General features: G+C 38.2%; 1 protein-coding gene across 1 annotated transcript in view; it reads right to left on the reverse strand.

Moving 5' to 3' along the window:
- The window catches only part of SLC5A12 (solute carrier family 5 member 12), a 106900-nt gene that overhangs the window by 23148 nt on the left and 61031 nt on the right, over positions 1–22721 (reverse strand). The window contains exons 8-10 of the mRNA XM_073658060.1: positions 13713–13801; positions 11944–12056; positions 10088–10155 (exon numbers count right to left, since the gene is read on the reverse strand). Of these exons, the coding sequence (XP_073514161.1) occupies positions 10088–10155; positions 11944–12056; positions 13713–13801 (270 nt within the window). The remainder of the gene's footprint in view (positions 1–10087; positions 10156–11943; positions 12057–13712; positions 13802–22721) is intronic.

The raw sequence follows: 22721 nt of genomic DNA on the forward strand, positions 1-22721 counted from the left end.
GGCCAAATATTTTTTCAGAGCTAGATGCAGACAAAAAATTATTTTTAATTTGCAACCTGATGGAGGTCAGTATAGATGGACTAATAGAGGAAGTCCCACACACTGCTAGAAGGCCAAATATTTTTTCAGAGCTAGATGCAGATGAAAATTATTTTTAATTTGCAACCTGATGGAGGTCAGTATAGATGGACTAATAAAGAAAGTCCCACACACTGCTAGAAGGCCAAATATTTTTTCAGAGCTAGATGCAGAAAAAAATTATATTCAGTTTGCAACCTGATGGAGGTCAGTATAGATGGACTAATAGAACAAGTCCCCCACACAGCTAGAAGGCCAAATATTTTTTCAGAGGTAGATGCAGATAAAAATTATTTTTAATTTGCAGCCTGATGGATGTCAGTATAGATGGACTAATAGAGAAAGTCCCACACACTGCTAGAAGGCCAAATATTTTTTCAGAGCTAGATGCAGACAAAAAATTATTTTTAATTTGCATCCTGATGGAGGTCAGTATAGATGGACTAATAGAGAAAGTCCCACACACTGCTAGAAGGCCAAATATTTTTTCAGAGCTAGATGCAGACAAAAAATTATTTTTAATTTGCAACCTGATGGAGGTCAGTATAGATGTACTAATAGAGAAAGTCCCACACACTGCTAGAAGGCCAAAAATTTTTTCAGAGCTAGATGCAGATATACATTATTTTTAATTTGCAACCTGATGGAGGTCAGTATAGATGGACTAATAGAGAAAGTCCCACACACTGCTAGAAGGCCAAATATTTTTTCAGAGCTAGATGCAGAAAAAAATTATATTCAGTTTGCAACCTGATGGAGGTCAGTATAGATGGACTAATAGAACAAGTCCCACACACAGCTAGAAGGCCAAATATTTTTTCAGAGGTAGATGCAGATAAAAATTATTTTTAATTTGCAGCCTGATGGAGGTCAGTATAGATGGACTAATAGAGAAAGTCCCACACACTGCTAGAAGGCCAAATATTTTTCAGAGCTAGATGCAGACAAAAAATTATTTTGAATTTGCAACCTGATGGAGGTCAGTATAGATGGACTAATAGAGAAAGTCCCACACACTGCTAGAAGGCCAAATATTTTTTCAGAGCTAGATGCAGACAAAAAAATATTTCTAATTTGCAACCTGATGGAGGTCAGTATAGATGGACTAATAGAGAAAGTCCCACACACTGCTAGAAGGCCAAATATTTTTTCAGAGCTAGATGCAGATAAAAATTATTTTTAATTTGCAACCTGATGGAGGTCAGTATAGATGGACTAATAGAGAAAGTCCTACACACTGCTAGAAGGCCAAATATTTTTTCAGAGCTAGATGCAGAGAAAAATTATATTCAATTGCAACCTGATGGAGGTCAGTGTAGATGGACTAATAGAACAAGTCCCCCACACAGCTAGAAGGCCAAATATTTTTTCAGAGGTAGATGCAGATAAAAATTATTTTTAATTTGCAGCCTGATGGATGTCAGTATAGATGGACTAATAGAGAAAGTCCCACACACTGCTAGAAGGCCAAATATTTTTTCAGAGCTAGATGCAGACAAAAAATTATTTTTAATTTGCATCCTGATGGAGGTCAGTATAGATGGACTAATAGAGAAAGTCCCACACACTGCTAGAAGGCCAAATATTTTTTCAGAGCTAGATGCAGACAAAAAATTATTTTTAATTTGCAACCTGATGGAGGTCAGTATAGATGTACTAATAGAGAAAGTCCCACACACTGCTAGAAGGCCAAAAATTTTTTCAGAGCTAGATGCAGATATACATTATTTTTAATTTGCAACCTGATGGAGGTCAGTATAGATGGACTAATAGAGAAAGTCCCACACACTGCTAGAAGGCCAAATATTTTTTCAGAGCTAGATGCAGAAAAAAATTATATTCAGTTTGCAACCTGATGGAGGTCAGTATAGATGGACTAATAGAACAAGTCCCACACACAGCTAGAAGGCCAAATATTTTTTCAGAGGTAGATGCAGATAAAAATTATTTTTAATTTGCAGCCTGATGGAGGTCAGTATAGATGGACTAATAGAGAAAGTCCCACACACTGCTAGAAGGCCAAATATTTTTTCAGAGCTAGATGCAGACAAAAAATTATTTTGAATTTGCAACCTGATGGAGGTCAGTATAGATGGACTAATAGAGAAAGTCCCACACACTGCTAGAAGGCCAAATATTTTTTCAGAGCTAGATGCAGACAAAAAAATATTTTTAATTTGCAACCTGATGGAGGTCAGTATAGATGGACTAATAGAGAAAGTCCCACACACTGCTAGAAGGCCAAATATTTTTTCAGAGCTAGATGCAGATAAAAATTATTTTTAATTTGCAACCTGATGGAGGTCAGTATAGATGGACTAATAGAGAAAGTCCTACACACTGCTAGAAGGCCAAATATTTTTTCAGAGCTAGATGCAGAGAAAAATTATATTCAATTGCAACCTGATGGAGGTCAGTATAGATGGACTAATAGAACAAGTCCCACACACAGCTAGAAGGCCAAATATTTTTTCAGAGGTAGATGCAGATAAAAATTATTTTAAATTTGCAGCCTGATGGAGGTCAGTATAGATGGACTAATAGAACAAGTCCCACACACAGCTAGAAGGCCAAATATTTTTTCAGAGGTAGATGCAGATAAAAATTATTTTTAACTTGCAGCCTGATGGATGTCAGTATAGATGGACTAATAGAGAAAGTCCCACACACTGCTAGAAGGCCAAATATTTTTTCAGAGCTAGATGCAGACAAAAAATTATTTTTAATTTGCATCCTGATGGAGGTCAGTATAGATGGACTAATAGAGAAAGTCCCACACACTGCTAGAAGGCCAAATATTTTTTCAGAGCTAGATGCAGACAAAAAATTATTTTTAATTTGCAACCTGATGGAGGTCAGTATAGATGTACTAATAGAGAAAGTCCCACACACTGCTAGAAGGCCAAAAATTTTTTCAGAGCTAGATGCAGATATACATTATTTTTAATTTGCAACCTGATGGAGGTCAGTATAGATGGACTAATAGAGAAAGTCCCACACACTGCTAGAAGGCCAAATATTTTTTCAGAGCTAGATGCAGAAAAAAATTATATTCAGTTTGCAACCTGATGGAGGTCAGTATAGATGGACTAATAGAACAAGACCACACACAGCTAGAAGGCCAAATATTTTTTCAGAGGTAGATGCAGATAAAAATTATTTTTAATTTGCAGCCTGATGGAGGTCAGTATAGATGGACTAATAGAGAAAGTCCCACACACTGCTAGAAGGCCAAATATTTTTTCAGAGCTAGATGCAGACAAAAAATTATTTTGAATTTTCAACCTGATGGAGTTCAGTATAGATGGACTAATAGAGAAAGTCCCACACACTGCTAGAAGGCCAAATATTTTTTCAGAGCTAGATGCAGACAAAAAAATATTTTTAATTTGCAACCTGATGGAGGTCAGTATAGATGGACTAATAGAGAAAGTCCCACACACTGCTAGAAGGCCAAATATTTTTTCAGAGCTAGATGCAGATAAAAATTCTTTTTAATTTGCAACCTGATGGATGTCAGTATAGATGGACTAATAGAGAAAGTCCTACACACTGCTAGAAGGCCAAATATTTTTTCAGAGCTAGATGCAGAGAAAAATTATATTCAATTGCAACCTGATGGAGGTCAGTATAGATGGACTAATAGAACAAGTCCCACACACAGCTAGAAGGCCAAATATTTTTTCAGAGGTAGATGCAGATAAAAATTATTTTAAATTTGCAGCCTGATGGAGGTCAGTATAGATGGACAAATAGAGAAAGTCCCACACACTGCTAGAAGGCCAAATATTTTTTCAGAGCTAGATGCAGACAAAAAATTATTTTGAATTTGCAACCTGATGGAGGTCAGTATAGATGGACTAATAGAGAAAGTCCCACACACTGCTAGAAGGCCAAATATTTTTTAAGAGCTAGATGCAGACAAAAATTTTTTTTTAATTTGCATCCTGATGGAGGTCAGTATAGATGGACTAATAAAGAAAGTCCCACACACTGCTAGAAGGCCAAATATTTTTTCAGAGCTAGATGCAGACAAAAAATTATTTTTAATTTGCAACCTGATGGAGGTCAGTATAGATGGACTAATAGAGAAAGTCCCACACACTGCTAGAAGGCCAAATATTTTTTCAGAGCTAGATGCAGATGAAAATTATTTTTAATTTGCAGCCTGATGGATGTCAGTATAGATGGACTAATAGAGAAAGTCCCACACACTGCTAGAAGGCCAAATATTTTTTCAGAGCTAGATGCAGACAAAAAATTATTTTTAATTTGCATCCTGATGGAGGTCAGTATAGATGGACTAATAGAGAAAGTCCCACACACTGCTAGAAGGCCAAATATTTTTTCAGAGCTAGATGCAGACAAAAAATTATTTTTAATTTGCAACCTGATGGAGGTCAGTATAGATGTACTAATAGAGAAAGTCCCACACACTGCTAGAAGGCCAAAAATTTTTTCAGAGCTAGATGCAGATATACATTATTTTTAATTTGCAACCTGATGGAGGTCAGTATAGATGGACTAATAGAGAAAGTCCCACACACTGCTAGAAGGCCAAATATTTTTTCAGAGCTAGATGCAGAAAAAAATTATATTCAGTTTGCAACCTGATGGAGGTCAGTATAGATGGACTAATAGAACAAGTCCCACACACAGCTAGAAGGCCAAATATTTTTTCAGAGGTAGATGCAGATAAAAATTATTTTTAATTTGCAGCCTGATGGTGGTCAGTATAGATGGACTAATAGAGAAAGTCCCACACACTGCTAGAAGGCCAAATATTTTTTCAGAGCTAGATGCAGACAAAAAAATATTTTTAATTTGCAACCTGATGGAGGTCAGTATAGATGGACTAATAGAGAAAGTCCCACACACTGCTAGAAGGCCAAATATTTTTTCAGAGCTAGATGCAGATAAAAATTATTTTTAATTTGCAACCTGATGGAGGTCAGTATAGATGGACTAATAGAGAAAGTCCTACACACTGCTAGAAGGCCAAATATTTTTTCAGAGCTAGATGCAGAGAAAAATTTTATTCAATTGCAACCTGATGGAGGTCAGTATAGATGGACTAATAGAACAAGTCCCACACACAGCTAGAAGGCCAAATATTTTTTCAGAGGTAGATGCAGATAAAAATTATTTTAAATTTGCAGCCTGATGGAGGTCAGTATAGATGGACAAATAGAGAAAGTCCCACACACTGCTAGAAGGCCAAATATTTTTTCAGAGCTAGATGCAGACAAAAAATTATTTTGAATTTGCAACCTGATGGATGTCAGTATAGATGGACTAATAGAGAAAGTCCCACACACTGCTAGAAGGCCAAATATTTTTTCAGAGCTAGATGCAGACAAAAATTTTTTTTTAATTTGCATCCTGATGGAAGTCAGTATAGATGGACTAATAAAGAAAGTCCCACACACTGCTAGAAGGCCAAATATTTTTTCAGAGCTAGATGCAGACGAAAAATTATTTTTAATTTGCAACCTGATGGAGGTCAGTATAGATGGACTAATAGAGAAAGTCCCACACACTGCTAGAAGGCCAAATATTTTTTCAGAGCTAGATGCAGATGAAAATTATTTTTAATTTGCAACCTGATGGAGGTCAGTATAGATGGACTAATAGAGAAAGTCCCACACACTGCTAGAAGGCCAAATATTTTTTCAGAGCTAGATGCAGAAAAAAATTATATTCAGTTTGCAACCTGATGGAGATCAGTATAGATGGACTAATAGAACAAGTCCCACACACAGCTAGAAGGCCAAATATTTTTTCAGAGGTAGATGCAGATAAAAATTATTTTGAATTTGCAACCTGATGGAGGTCAGTATAGATGGACTAATAGAGAAAGTCCCAAACACTGCTAGAAGGCCAAATATTTTTTCAGAGCTAGATGCAGACAAAAAATTATTTTTAATTTGCAACCTGATGGAGGTCAGTATAGATGGACTAATAGAGAAAGTCCCACACACTGCTAGAATGCCAAATATTTTTTCAGAGCTAGATGCAGATAAAAAATATTTTTAATTTGCAACCTGATGGAGGTCAGTATAGATGGACTAATAGAGAAAGTCCCACACACTGCTAGAAGGCCAAATATTTTTTCAGAGCTAGATGCAGAAAAAAATTATATTCAGTTTGCAACCTGATGGAGGTCAGTATAGATGGACTAATAGAACAAGTCCCACACACAGCTAGAAGCTCAAATATTTTTTCAGAGGTAGATGCAGATAAAAATTATTTTTAATTTGCAACCTGATGGAGGTCAGTATAGATGGACTAATAGAGAAAGTCCCACACACTGCTAGAAGGCCAAATATTTTTTCAGAGGTAGATGCAGACAAAAAATTATTTTGAATTTGCAGCGTGATGGAGGTCAGTATAGATGGACTTATAGAACAAGTCCCACACACTGCTAGAAGGCCAAATATTTTTTCAGAGCTAGATGCAGAAAAAAATTATATTCAGTTTACAACCTGATGGAGGTCAGTATAGATGGACTAATAGAACAAGTCCCACACACTGCTATAAGCCCAAATATTTTTTCAGAGCTAGATGCAGAAAAAAATTATATTCATTTTGCAACCTGATGGAGGTCAGTATAGATGGACTAATAGAACGATGCTATGCCCAAAAGATTTTACTTCACTAGGTGCAGTAAAAAAATTGGTATTCTATACACAGGTGGTATATCTTGCAACACAGATAGGCTACTCCACTGACTAACACACTCTGCAATAGGCCAAAAAGGATTAGCTTTGCTAGATTCAGCCAAATGCTGTGAAAAAAACTTGCACAGCACTGGCACAGACCTGCCTGGCAAAAACTGATAGGAACTGATGTAACCTAGTCCTGAAAAGGACAGCAATTACAATTAGTTTTTACTCCCACAATCTATCTATTTAAGAGCACAGACCTGCCTGATAAAAGTCGTAGGAAATGCTGTAACCTAGTCCTTAAAAGGTCTGCAATCACAACTATTCCCTACTCCCAAGCTATCTGTAGATTTGTGCGAAAATTGGCTTGAAATTAACAAGGTATAGCTCACACAGCAACAGCGGTGCCGTCTAACACGCAGCTGCAGCAGTGAGAAAATGGTGGCGATGGGGAAAATGGCTTGGTCTTATAGGGCAAGGACATGTGACATACACTGCCAATGACACATGCCCTTGCTTGTGTGAAAAAAAGCACTTCGCTCCGTGTGTGCGCTGCTGATAGGCTGACAGATTGCACCTCCCCACTGTAAATGCGGGAAAGAGAAAAAAAAATGGAGATCTTCATTATTCCTGCAGAGATCCATCCCCTGCCCCTCCCCCCACCCCACTGTACACTCAAACTGCGTATTAACATTAATTTTCATCATTACTGAGAAAAAATCCAGTTATGATTTTGGTGCACGAACAGTTATCGAACATAACCTCGAACAGCCGAATTTTTCTCAAATCGTTCGTGTTCGCCGAACGGCTCGAACACCGCCCAAAACAGCTCGAATTTGAGATTGGTGAACAGTTCGAGTCGAACAACACTCATCTCTAATTGTTAGCAGCAAATAGGAAAATAAGTGATCATGCTTTATTATTAAGCCTCCAATAGAAAAATGATATCTTATTGAAAATAAATCAGAGTTGAAACGTTTACTACCTTTCAAAAAGCTATTACTCATAATACATTTATTATCATGGTAAAACCCCTGTAATAGGAAAATGCTGGTAAACATTTAATTGACCTCCTTTCTCTCACTTGTTAAAGGGATTGTCCCATGAACAAAGTCCATTTTGCTCAATAAGTCTTGAAGCAATAATAAGTTTCACAATTTGATGTGTTAAAAAATGTTCATGTGCTGAGATAATCTTATAAATGTCCCCTGTTATATATTGTTATTTGCAGTGTCCGACCATGCAGAGCTGCTCCAGTTCATGGTCAGCACTTACCATAGATCCTGGCCAGAGGAGGGACAACAGAGCACAATAAGTGAGCATACAGAAGAAACAGCAGGTTCTCACAGCAGTTACTTTCTGAGACAACATATTTCCCTGTCTAAGATAACACAGTTACCTGCCTGTTTTATCACAGAAGTGAGGATTTATGATGAGCTCACAGGACTTGTGACGTTGCACAAACTAAGTTAATGATATATAAGCTCAGCAGCTGCCGGAGCTACATCACTGATTTGATTCATGATGTGCTCAGAGGGCAGCAGATGCAGCAGAAACACTCACTCCTGTGATACCTCAGGTCAGGAAATGTGTTACTTAAGAAAGTAATAGCTATGAACTCCTACTTTTCCATATGTATACTCATTTATCATAAGTGCCTTATGCTTCCTCCCTCCTGGCCAGGAGCTGTGCTATGTGCCAATAAAGAACGGGAGCATCTCTACATGGTGAGACACAGCCATTACACAGTACATAGCAGGGGCACATTTATAAGATTATCTTAGCACAGGAACATTTTTGAACACATCTAGTTGAGGGGCCTATTATTATTATTATTATTCCAAGATCTGTCAATTACAATCTATATTTTTTGCTGGACAATCCCTTCAAATAAACAAAATAAAAAAAAAAAACACAAACATACTTGATAATGGCATGTCTGTAACTGTCAACGCTATTGAATCATGCAGTACTTATTCTGTATAGAGAACACACTAAAAATATAAAAATTGCTGTTTTTGGTCACCTCACCCTCTCAAAAATGGAATAAAAAGTAATGAAATAATCATATGTACCCAATATAGCACCAATAAAAACTACAGTTTCCATAACAGGAAAAGTAAAAAGTTTATGAGTCTAAGAATACAATGGCATAAGCTACATTTTTATATTTTGATTTTTTTTGTTTAAATTGCTAAAACATAAAAAATCTATTTACGTTTAATATCACTAGAATCATACTGAGCTGCAGAATAAAGTCAATGTTATTTTTATTGCTCAGTAAATGATGTAAAAAATTAATTAAAAGAAAAATCAGCAAAATTGCTAATATTTTTCTACATTCATCCCCACAAATAATTATTTAATTTTTTTCAGTACATTATCTGGTAAATTAATGGTGCCATTAAAAATACAACTCATTTAACAAAAAACAAGTGTTCATATGGCTACTTTATTTAGATGGGGTGAAAAATTGAAAGGGAATGCATCTAAAATACAAAATAGGACAACTTTAATTAAAAATATATTATCAATTTGCATAGAAAAGTCCCGTGTAGAATTATATGTTGCTATGCTTACAGCCTACAAACAAATCCTGTGTGTGGTCTGATCCCTCAGTGAAGTGTTACTCCTTTCGTCTTGCTTAATACAAGGAATCAAAAACACAGGAGTGTAGGATGGCTATTGACATGATTTACTTGTAGTCTTTACTTAGTGCAAGAGTTTATATAGTACATAATAAATTAACTAAATGATATATAATATTATTTTTCTATTCATACAATACAGATGTAAAGACAGAATATGTTCTGATATTATGTATTTAATACTAAAAGAAGCACTCCCATACTTAAAGAAGCACTGTGTACTTACAATTGCTCATTTTGCCTTTATACCCAATTAATTCTTCTCTTTCCATTAGGTCTATGACATCATGTGATTAAAAACTGACTAGCTGAATCCTTCTAAGCTCTGTGTAGAAACAGGAGGTCAATTTTACCTGTATGAGTCATAAGTCACTGCAAAAGCCCCTGGCAGGGGGGGGGAGGGAGCAGCTGGGACAAGAGGTGAAGAAGAGGATGACTCATGCAGGGAAAAGAGATTTGCTGTTTTTACACAGAGGGGAGAATAGAGAAAAGTAGAAAGGCAAAAAGAAGCAACTGTAAGTGCATAGTGCTATATAATATAATAAAAGAATAAAAACTTTGATGGACGGAGTGCTTTTTTAAAAATGCATTTTTTTGTTTGATTCCTCAATATTGGTAAACTATTGTCATGTTAGAAATATAATGTGGGATACTAGACTGACTCATATATCTCGCCAGAAGTAATTATTTACTGACCTGTACGACTCCACCCATGAACGATGCAACCACTGCCATCACAGTACATAGAATACCAAACAGGACACCTAAAATATTAGAAAGGATCACAATATTGCAATTACAACCTGCAGTCGCATGTGATTTTAGGTTAAGTTCACATGACTGTATTTTCAGTCCATGTGCTGTCCCAGAAAAACTAGCATCACATGAACATAATGAGAACCAATGTTATTCAATTACGCTGTTCAGATGACCATTTTTTTTCTGTCACTGACCAAATCTATAAACAGAAAAAACTGACGGCACTTCCAAAACAAGAAATAGGTGTGAAAAGGTGCTTACTAGGAGAAGCTACCTCCATATACAATTAACAAACAAAGTAGCACACTAAAACGCTAAGTATGTAAATATGAAGTATGAAATTTGAATAGCATCACTGCTCTAGAAAATAGAAATAAATGAGAAATCTTAGCGCATAAATTGGCCAATTCATGTGTACCTGTTAGCCGCGATAAGGCGTTTCTCAATGTCAGGACCCTACCAATGTGAATACCTCTCTAAGGGACATCCATCTGCTTATATGTGGGAAAGTAAGATCCTACTACAATTAAAACCACCTGCGGCATAGAGGTGGAGTGCGCTAAGATTTCTCATTTATTTCTATTTTCTACAGCAGTAATGCTATTCATATTTCATACTTCATATTTACATGCGCTAAAATGTCTCATTTATTTCTATTTTCTAGAGCAGTAATGTTATTCATATTTCATACTTCATGTTTGTATACTTAGCATTGCAGTGTTCTGCTATGTTTGTTAATTGTATATGGAGGTAGCGGCTCCTAGTAAGAACCTGTTCACACCTATTTCTTGTATTGGAAGTGCCGTCAGTTTTTTCTGTTTCTATGTTTAAGCTTTGACTGAGCACTCCACTTCTATGCTGCAGGTGGTTTTAATTGCAGTAGGATCTTACTTTCCCACACATAAGCAAACGGATGTCTCTTAGAGAGGTATTCACATTGGTAGGGTCCTGACATTGAGAAACGCCTTATCGCGGCTACCAGGTACACATGAATTGGCCAATTTATGAGCTAAGATTTCTCATTTATTTCTATTTTCTACAGCAGTGATGCTATTCAAATTTCATACAGTACTTCCTATTTACATACTTATTGTTGCAGAGTGCTACTTTGTTTGTTAACTGACCAAATCTATGTGTGACAAAAATCTGAGCATGCACTAGTGACTTCAGTATGTAGGATGAGACCCGCCTATTCAAATCTATGGATACGCAAAAAAAAATGGATCACATATGCATCAAACATATGCTGTAGCATCTGATTTTTACAGATACATTGCATTGCATGAGAAAATGTATTTGGTCTAAAAATAGATGCCTTACGTATTGCATAGGGATGACAACCGAGATGAAAAGCGTCTGTTTTTTATCGATAAAAATTAGATGATTTTTTTATACACTCATGTTTGTTGTTAAATCAGATTTTAAAAGGATTGTCGACCTGTACAGGTAGGTTCTTTTCATAAGTCCAGTGCATCTAAAATACTTAATGAAACAACTTTTCATATATCATTCAGAAAATAGAGGGCAAGCAGAAGGGAGTATTAATGCAGGACCAGACTACACAGGGTTTGTTTGTAGTCTGTTACCATGGAAACACATAGGTCTGCAGAAAACATGTACAATATTCACCAAATTGTATTTTTTTAAATTGAGACTATTTGCCCTAAGTTGCTTTATTTTCTTTATAAAAACAAGAAAATAAAAATTAAGTTCTAGAAGACCACACACACAAAAAGAAATGCGCACAAAAATGTATAACTAGCTCTATTTATACTATAATAGTCAATACTCACATAAGCCTTTACTAATCCAGGTGCTCTTCTTGTCTGATATGTTCTTGAAAATGTTCTTAACAATGTCTTCATATGTGACAGTAGCAAGAGCGTTGATGCTGGCGGCCACTGTGCTGTGATACAGTATCAAATATCAAACATAATGCACATGAGAATTATAATGGAGAGCTGAGTTTTATTTCTGATGATCATTTGTATTTGCTTTAAGGTCTATTCACATGTGGCAGCATATTACATTTGTTGCTACAATTGTGACAATTTTGAAAAAATTACTGCAAACTTTCTATCGCCATGTAAATAGATCGTAAATGGGGATAAATCCAGTCAGATGTTGACCAGGCTGGAAGGTGATATTTGGACTAATATTGGTGGTCTATTAGATATTCATATTGTAGGCTTCCGTTACCTTTCTTATGGTAATTTACATTTAAAGCCATCACAGCAGTGATGTAGCTACCATACAGGCTGGGTACATAAATACTATGTCCCATGTTTTCCATTTTCTGCGGCGCTGTCATAGTGACTACCTCAAGCTTTCACTAGAGGGCGCTTATTGCAAACAGATTAATGTAGCTCCAACTGAGTTTAAAGAGGTTGCCTTGCCTTAGGCTACAAGCCACTCTGTGACTGCCAACTTGAGAATCCTCGCAGCCGGCTGTGTCTCCGGTGGCAGGCGGGTGACTGAAAGTATGTGATTTTCATATTTCTGGACACACCCTGACCAGACGTGTCAAACCTCGCTCAATACACTCGGATTGTGAGAGGCCACACACGTCTAGTCAGCACGTGACTGTATATATGCAAATAACATATTTGCTGTCACGCGCCCACCTATACTGGCATAGGAGAATCCTCACAGCTCGCAGTGCGTGTGATGTGAAGATTCACAAGTCTGCAGTGACTTAGAGTCACTGCAGACTTGTAGCCTAAGGCCAGACAACCTGTTTAATGAGACACTTGGATTAATTGGTAACCTGCTGAATCACACAGTGTCTGTTGTGTGGAGCAGCAGCTATGTTTTTAATATACGGCTATGAGACTTTCACACGATCAGTATTTGGTCAGTATTTTACATCGGTATTTGTAAGCCAAAATCAGAAGTGAGTGAAAAATTCAGAATTGGTGACGTGTTTCTATTATACTTTTCCTCTGATTGTTCCACTCCTGATTTTGGCTTACACATAGTGATGGAAAATACTGACCAAATACTGAACATGTGAACGTAGCCTTAAAATGAGGCTCTGTAATTTCATTCAGAGTCTCATAGACTTTTATTGAGAATGTTTAAAAAATGACCTCCAGTCCTTACGGAAGACACTGTGAGGTCCGGTAGATTAATGATGGGGACCAGAGCTCCGCTGAAAGCAGAAGAAGATGGAGACCGGTGAGTAGATTACTGCACTCATTACACGTACATGTATCACTACTACAGAATGGAAAAATAATTCAAAAATCTCCAGAGTGCTCTTTCAATACTATTTGTTCTAAATCCATATGCAGTTATCTCCCTCTAGTGGTAGCCGCCTGCTATCAGAATTAAATTGTTTCCTAAGTCAGAAAATTAGAGCTCCCCTATACAGATACATATATGTATATCAATATAAACTGCACAGAATTGTGGACATAAATAACGAGATACTGCACATTTTGTGGAGCTCTAAGAGGGGAATGTAACATATTCTGAAGACTCTAGTATTAAATATCATTAACTAATAATGCAATATTTTTAATTCTTATTCTTATTTACAGTATACTCAATGGCTTGTTACCTTAATGTCCCGCTGAAGGCACATGCTACAAAAAGACCTGGAAGTCCTGGCAATTTTGCAAATATATGCATAACAAAATAGGGCATCATCTAGAAAAGAAATATGAATGCTCATTCCAACTCTGCATAACATTGTCCAGACACTTCTATTTATTGACTAACACCACAACAGACTCAGTAAGGACATTTACAAGAGATTAATATAGCTTTGCAGCGCTGGGGTCCTGGGTTCAAATCCAACCAAGGACAACATCAGCAAGGAGTTTGTATTTTCTCCCCGTGTTTGCTTAGGTTTTGCCTGGGTTCTCCGGTATCCTCCCACACTCCAAAGACATACTGATAGAGAATGTAGATTGTGAACCCCAATGGGGACAGTGGCAATAAAATCTGTGAAGTGCTACAAAATATGATGGCACTATATAAGTGAGTAAAAAAAGCAAATACAGTCCTGCTCATCATTATTGGCACACATGTAGTTTAAGTACATAATGTGAAATATCTCCTGAAAAAAATGAATCAAGTGAAAGTTTTTTGTATAGAGCACTCATGTTAAATGCAAAAGAGCAAATTATAAACAATAATTTAAAACCAAAAACAATGGGAGGGAAAAAAAAAACCTAAAGCTTGCTGTGTCACTGGTATTGGCACCCTTTACATTAATTTAGTATGGAAACACATTTTGACTCGCCTGTAGTAAATCACAAAAGAGATTCTCCTCTAATTGTCGATGCCCATGTGACATGAATTAGCCAATGAATGATGACTTTAGTGTTTTAAAAAGCCACATAGTATGTCCTGTTCCTTTGTCACAATGGTGAAGACAAAGGAGCTGTCTGAGGACATCAGAACTGCTGATATTAGCAAACACAAGACTTCCAAAGGGTATAAGGCCATCTCCAAAGACCTTGGTATTCCAGTTTCAACAGTGCACAATGTTATTTAGAAGTTTGCCAAGCATGGAACCGTCAAGAAACTCCCTGGACGTGGGGGAAAGAGGAAAATTGACAACAGATATATTTGAATGTTGGTGCGTATGGTGAAAAAAACACCATGTCAAACATCGAAAAACCTGATGGTCAACCTGAAACAGTCTGAGGTCATGGTTTCAACAAATGCAACACGCCGCACACTAAACCAAGTGGAGCTTTATGGGCAAAGACCAAGGAAGAAACCATTGCTAAAGAAAAGACATAAAAAGGAATGACTAATCTTTGCCAAAGAGTACCTTGACAAACCACAAACCTTCTGAAAAAATGTTCTGTGGACAGGTGAAGCAAAAATAGAGCTTTTTGGCAATGCAAAACATCAGTTTGTTTTCATACGGCGCAATGAAGCTTATGAGGAAAAGAACACTTTACCAACAATTAAGCATGGTGGAGGAGCCATAATGCCGTGGGGCTGCTTTGCTGCATCCTGTACTGGAGGCCTTGACTGTATCACAGGAATCATGAAATCAGAGAATTATCAAGAGGTTTTAGAGCAAAATGTCCTACTCAATCTAAGGAAACTTGGTTTGTGTCAAAGATCATGGGTCCTCCCGCAAGACAAAGAACCAAAGCACACATCCCAAAGTACACAGGAATGGTTGAAGAAGAAAAAATGGACTGTTTTAAAATGGTCAGCAATGAGTCCTGACATCAATCCCATTGAAAATCTTTGGGGTGAGCTGAAATTGGCCATTGGGAAAAAGAACCCTGCAAACATTCAAGAGCTTGAACAAACTACATGAGGAAGAGTGGGAGAAAATTCCACCTGAGAAGTGGAAGAAACTTATAGATGGCTACAAGAAACGTTTGGACGTTGTCAGCAATGCCAAAGGGTGTGCAATCAAGTATTAATTAGGGGTGCCTTTATTGGTTCACATGCTGTTTTTAATTTTTTTTCTTTGAAATTGCAACATGGAAGTAGAAAAACAATGTTTTATTGCTGTATTACTTTGGACCATTAATTAAAAAATCCTGAGGATATAACTTTGGTATATTTCCATTTATTTCTGAAGATATTGTGCAGTGTGTGAAAAAAATGAAGTGGTGCCAATAGCGACGAGCAGAACTGTAAATATCTGATAAATCCATTGGATTAGATATAAATGTCATGTCCCCCAGTAAACAGTATTTCATCTTTACAGCTTGGTACCGCTGGTGTGAAATAACAAATCCCTCATTTCCATACAGTTAAAGGGGTTGTCCACCTATATTGCTTTATTTAACTGCATCTATTTTGGGCTAAAAATCATTTTTGCGATTGGTTTTCAATACAAACGTTGCACTGATAGGCTTTTACAGGCTCTTTATTGCCTTGCACATTCAACTTTGATGTAATTAACCATAAATCATTTGAGAGGAGCTCAGAAAAAGATAGATAAAAGAGTTACAGTGGGTACGGAAAGTATTCAGACACCTTTAAATTTTTCACTCTTTGTTTCATTACAGCCATTTGGTAAATTCTAAAAAGTTCCTTTTTTTTCTCATTATACTACACTCTGCAACCCATCTTGACTAAAAAAAACAGAAATGTAGAAATTTAACAAATTTATTTAAAAAGAAAAACTGAAATATCACATGGTCATGAGTATTCAGACCTTTTGCTCAGTATTGAGTAGAAGCACCCTTTTGAGCTAGTACAGCTATGAGTCTTCTTGGGAATGATGCAACAAGTTTTACACACCTGGATTTGGGGATCTTATGCTATTCTTCCTTGCAGATCCTCTCCAGTTCCGTCAGGTTGGATGGTGAACATTGGTGGACAGCCATTTTCAGGTCTTTCCAGAGATGCTCAATTGGATTTAGGTCAGGGCTCTGGCTGGGCCAGTCAAGAATGATCACAGAGTTGTTCTGAAGCCACTTCTTTGTTATCTTAGCTGTGTGCTTAGGGTCATTGTCTTGTTGGAAGGTGAACCTTTGGCCAAGTCTGAGGTCCAGAGCACTCTGGAAGAGGTTTTCATCCAGCATATCTCTGTACTTGGCCGCATTCATGTTTCCTTCAATTGCAACCAGTCGTCCTGTCCCTGCAACTGAAAAACACCCCCATAGCATGATGCTGCCACCACCACGTTTCACTGTTGGGATTGTATTGGGCAAGTGATGAGCAGTCCCTGGTTTTCTCCATACATACCGCTTAGATTTATCACCAAAAAGTTCTATCTTTGTCTCATCAGACCAGAGAATCTTAGTTCTCATAGTCCCAGAGTCATTCATGTGTTTTTAAGCAAACTCTATGCAGGTTTTCATATGTCTTGCACTGAGGAGAGGCTTCCGTCAGGCCACTCTGCCATAAAGGCCCGACTGGTGGAGGGCTGCAGTGATGGTTTACTTTGTGGAACTTTCTTCCATCTCCCTACTGCATCTTTGGAACTCAGCCACAGTGATCTTGGGGTTCTTCTTTACCTCTCTCACCAAGGCTCTTCTCCCATGATTGCTTAGTTTGGCTGGACGGCCAAGTCTAGGAAGACTTCTGGTGGTCCCAAACTTCTTCCATTTAAGGATTATGGAGGCCACTGTGCTCTTAGGAACCTTGAGTAATGCAGAAATTCTTTTGTAACCTTGGCCAGATCTGTGCCTTGTCACAATTCTGTCTCTGAGCTCCTTTGGGCAGTTCCTTTGAGCTCATGATTCTCATTTGGTCTGACATGCACTGTGAGCTGTGAGGTCTTATATAGACAGGTGTGTGCCTTTCCAAATCAAGTCCTATTAGTTTAATAAAACACAGCTGGACTCCAATGAAGGAGTAGAACCATCTCAAAGAGGATCACAAGGAAATGGACAGCATGTGACTTAAATATGAGTGTCTGAGCAAAGGGTCTGAATACTTATGACCATGTGATATTTCAGTTTTTCATTTTTAATGAATTTGTAAAAACTTCTATATTTCTGTTTTTTTTCAGTAAAGATGTGGTGTAGAGTGTACTTTAATGAGAAAAAAAATGAACTTTTTAGAATTTACCAAATGGCTGCAATGAAACAAAGAGTGAAAAATGTAAAGGGGTCTGAATACTTACTATACCCACTGTACATTCTCCTGTCTGAAGTCAGAAGGAGCTCACTAATGGATTCTCAGATAAAGAGGTTGGCCATTTTCTCTTTTTAGTGCAGCTTTCCTCATACATTGACCCACATCCACATTTCTGTCCATACAGAAGGAGCATGTGACAACAGCCTCCTCCAATAGGAAAACATCTTTCCCATGTTAGGTGTTTTACAATTGGAGGAGACTGATGGACTGGTTTGATCACACAATCCTCCACCGGCAACCATTGTATGGACAGAAATGCTGGTCAATGTGAGAGGAAAATTGCACTAACAAGAGAAAGTGGACAATCCCTTTAACTGAGAAGTTGCCAGTAATATAGTTCTGACAACTTCACAGAAAGTTTGTGACTCTTTTTTATCTGTCTTTTCCTGAATTTGTAATTCGTTTGGCTTTTACTTTGAAAAAAGCAGCAGTCCAGCACCAAAACGTGTTGAGGTAATAAAAACCTTAATCTTATACCTTCGAGGATTCTTCATTTCCACAAGTGCAGCCAAGGTACCGTGATCTCTCCAATAAAGTGAATTGCTATCTGGAAGAAATTTTCCTCCAGCCACGGGGCTGGAGCTGCAGATTCTAAGGCTCTTATAGGTGTTGTGTCCATATGTGAGATGTGTGTCAATCCATGCGGGTGATATAGTTGTGTATACCTGTATTCACACCAGTGTAACACTGTACTTGTAAATAGATTTTGCTTCTTTAAAATAATGATATTATCAGGCCACAAGATATCGCTGTTTTCTATGTATTGTTGAAGGACTGTGTAATGCATATGAAGAGTCAGAGGAGGGGTTACAGTCTGACTCATGGGACACAGGAGGAGGAAGTGTCGCCATCTAGAGTGCAGTCTAGAGATGTCCTAAACAGTGAAAGGACCCGCTGTAAGGGAATCCAGCAGCATATGTGTCTGGGAGCATCCCACAGACAGCAGAAAAGCGGCACATTGGAGCTGAACTTGCTCGTGACCAGAACCTGTCCAGATTTGAGGAGATTTCTGTCAGGAATGCTGTTAAAAGATGATAAAGGCCAGGACCCACAGTGAGAGGTGAAGGGCGTCGCTGAAGACTCAAGCCACAAGCATCATTAGTACTGCTCATCGGTTGGAGGGGCCCCGCAGTGAGTAACTATGAATGCATCACATAACATTTTGGAGCCAAAAAATCTAAGGCTGAAATATAGCCTGTAGTTAATCAGGCAAATTGACTGATGTAAAATACATTTATTGCTACCTTCAGCGTCCAGGACTTTTTCTGTTTGTTTAATAACTAAAAATCCAAATCCACTCTTAGGTGCCGACACAGCACAAAATGGACTCCGGATCAAAACTTGAACTTTAGAATGTTTCATGAGAAAGTTTCTGCGGAGCATTATATTATTGGACAGTTATTTAACTGCGACAGACTTCACTCACACCTAAACCGCCGTCACAGTAATCTTTGGGGTATTTTCTATGCAGTTGAGCATGGACTATTCCTCTGAGTTTACTGAAGACATTACAGGAAGGGAGAGGGTGATTTGGTTGGGAAAATAAAGGAAAATGTTACGTTTATAAACTCCGGTGCTGTACCGCAGGCTACTCTCTACGTTGCACTTATACAATTTATCCAATTCTCAGGGTGTAAGCCAGTAATAGCAGTCCGGTTTAGCCAGGCACGCCAATAGGCAAATTAGCAGAGAAAAGATTAAATACAGATCTCTGGAGTGCCTTGCTATATAGCACAGAAGTTTGGCAAATGTAAGTGTAATGTTATGAATGCTTTCTATTGTCTGGTTAAAATAGTTTTTCTTGAGAACAAACTGTTTAAGAGTCAATTTTCTTCATCCGTAGCTCCGCCGTGTCCTGAAGAACACCCCTGGTACACGACTTACACATACACAACCACCTCAGGTGTGTACTGCCATCACTCTCACCCTCTCATGTCTCTCATTCTGGGTGATTTTCTGGCTATTTGGCGGGCTCTCAGTTACTGATAATTGCCAGTTATAGCCTTAGCTCAGTGGTATGTGTCTGCCTTATTTTCCAGAGCTCTGTTTCTGATCTTTTCCTGCCTGACCTTGGACCTTACCTTTGACCATCTGTTTGCCTTGCCCCTTTATCTTGATCCCCCACCTTCCTGGAATTCTGACCTCAGACTGTGACCAGACTACGCTTTTGTCTTACCCCTCTGTTTGTGGTGAGCTTTATTGGTATCTGAACCTGGACCTCTTGACTACCCAGCCTCATGACATGTCAGTGAGTAGTGATTCAGCATCATATTTATTACTCAGCATCACAATTTGTAACACTTTTTTATCTGTCTTTACTAAGCTCCTCTCAGCTGATTTATGGCCACAGATAACATTAAAGGGAACCTGTCACCAGAACAAATGCTGTTAACCTGCAGATATGAAGTTGATCTACAGGTTAATAGCTTTATTAACCTGTTCGGCACCAGCACTTAGACTGCGGGAAGGGGGGGTTAATTTTATCCCCGCAGCTTTACGGTTTCAGTCACGGGGGTGGCACCGGCGCTGGTTCAGTCACCACTCTGAATATAGAGAGTGGCGGCTGTAACCGTGCCCCTGGCTTTGACTGACAGCTGGCCTCAATGCAGAGTGAGTGTCAGTCAGGGCTGGGGGCGCGGTTAGTGCCACCGCTCTGCATACTCAGATCAATGACTAAACCCGTGCAGGTGCCACCCCCGTGACTGAAACCAGGAAACTGTGCGGGGAATAAAGTTTATTTTCTCCCCACAGCGTGCGCCTAAGTGCGGATGCTGGGCAGGTTGGCAACGCTATTAACCTGAAAGTTAACCTCATATCTGCAGGTTAATACTGTTTTTACTGTTGACAGGTTCCCTATAAAGTTGAATGTGCAGGGAAACAAAGAGCTTAAAAAAGCAAAGCTGCAAAATTTGTAATGAAATCCAATATCAAAATGATTTGAAGCCCAAAATACATGCATTTTAGTACAAAAAAAGTCCACAAAGATGGGTAAACCTTTCGGATTAACATTTTTGTGGCCTCTAATCATCACTTAGAGGAGAATAGGCCTACTACATCTAAAAAAGAATCAATAACGGTCAAAACTGTAATCAGTAATCTTTTAGTTTGGTTATACTGTATATGTCTTAGATGTTGAAGACCGATCCATAGTACAGGACAATTTTAGATCAATTGTGGTCCAACTTATAGCACTTCTGAAAATAAGATGATTAAGGCTTTGTGTGCACGTTCAGGATTTGAAGCAGAAATTTACTGAGCGTTTCTGCATCTCTTTGGCAGGAAAAATGCTGCGGAAAAACCACACGTCTTTGACACGTTTTTGATGCGGTATTTCATGCGGTTTTTAAAGTGTTTTTTTTAAGCATTTTTATACATAAATGAATGCCTTTTGGAACTAAATAAAGTTATTTGGTGGGACATTGCTTAAACCCTTGGATTTCCGTCAGAACTGAGGTGAGTATATTGGTTAATTTAAATGATTAAAGAATGTGTATGTTGTATTTCAAATAAAGTGTTTGCTCTGTGTCTGTGTGTTTATTTCTTTTGTAAAAACTCGGCACTCGGGTAAAGTTTCAAAATTGAATGAGCCAGTAAATAAAGAGTGTTATACAGCAGATGTTTTGGTCAAACAGACCTTCATCAGTACACTCTGCAAGGCTATGTAGTGGGAAGAACAGGTGTGCGACACAGTGTCTCACCAGAGAAATGTAAATCATAGGATATGTGCAAAACTTCCTGAGCTAAGGCATCCTGATGCGGTATCCAACGCTTGTCAGTGTGAGGCGCTGCCTCTGTCTCTGGTGAGACACTGTGTCGCACACCAGTTCTTCCCACTAAATAGCCTTGCAGAGTGTACAGATGAAGGTCTGTTTGACCAAAACGTCTGCTGTATAACACTCTTTATTTACTGGCTCATTCAATTTTGAAACTTTACCCGAGTGCCGAGTTTTTACAATATATGTTGACTGTCGTTGGACCCTGCTCGAGCACCATATATAAGCAGTGCAGTGATTTACTACTTAACCCCTTTAAATCCCAAGACGTACTAATACGTATCTGCGCCCTGGGACTTAAGAGCCTGATACGTATTAGTACGTCATGGCGATCACGTCTGCACACAGGCTGTGCGGGCGCGATCGCCGCCCGGTGTCAGCTGATTGTCACAGCTGACGCCCAGTGCTATGTGCTAGGAGTGGTCCCGCACTGCTCCCGGCACATTAACCCCCACAATGCTGCAATCGAAGTCGATCGCAGCATTGCGGTGGCAAGGGGAGGCGATCGGGATACTCACCTCTCCTGCCGGCATCCAACGCTGTCTGCCGCAGCTTCCTGGATGTTGCCATGATGACCCGATGTCGTCATGACAACATCCAGGTCACCAGACAGCAGGAAGAAACTTTGGTCATACGCAGTGCATGACCAAAGTATCTTCTGCATCTGCAGTGCTGACAGCCTGTATAGCACAGGGATGGTGCTAAAAAAAGTGTTTAAAAATGAAAAAAAAATTTAAAATATAAAAATAAAAAATAAAAAAAATAATCCACCAAAAATAAAAATATAATGTACCCATCAATAAATATTATTACTAAAAAAAACAAAACAATAAAAAGAATACATATTTGGTATTGCCACGTCCGGAACGACCTGACCTATAAAGCTGTCCCACTAGTAAACCCCTTTAGTGAACACGGTAAAAAAAAAAAATAAAAAACAAAGCAAAAAACAATGCTTTATCATCATACCATCAAACAAAAAATGAATTAACACGCAATCAAAAAGACGAATATAAATAAAAATGGTACCACTGAAAACCTCATCTTGTCCCACAAAAAACAAGCCACCATACAGCTCCATCAGCCGAAAAATAAAAAAGTTATAACTCTAAGAATAAAGCGATGCAAAAAATATTTTTTTCTATAAAATAGCGTTTATTGTGTAAAAGTGCCAAAACATAGAAAAACTGCCACCAATAAAAACATCAACTCATCTTGCAAAAAAC

The sequence above is a fragment of the Phyllobates terribilis genome, unplaced genomic scaffold (assembly GCF_046119375.1).
Source record: "Phyllobates terribilis strain yellow unplaced genomic scaffold, ASM4611937v1 Scaffold_13__5_contigs__length_258822181, whole genome shotgun sequence".
In the NCBI taxonomy this organism is placed as follows: domain Eukaryota; kingdom Metazoa; phylum Chordata; class Amphibia; order Anura; family Dendrobatidae; genus Phyllobates; species Phyllobates terribilis.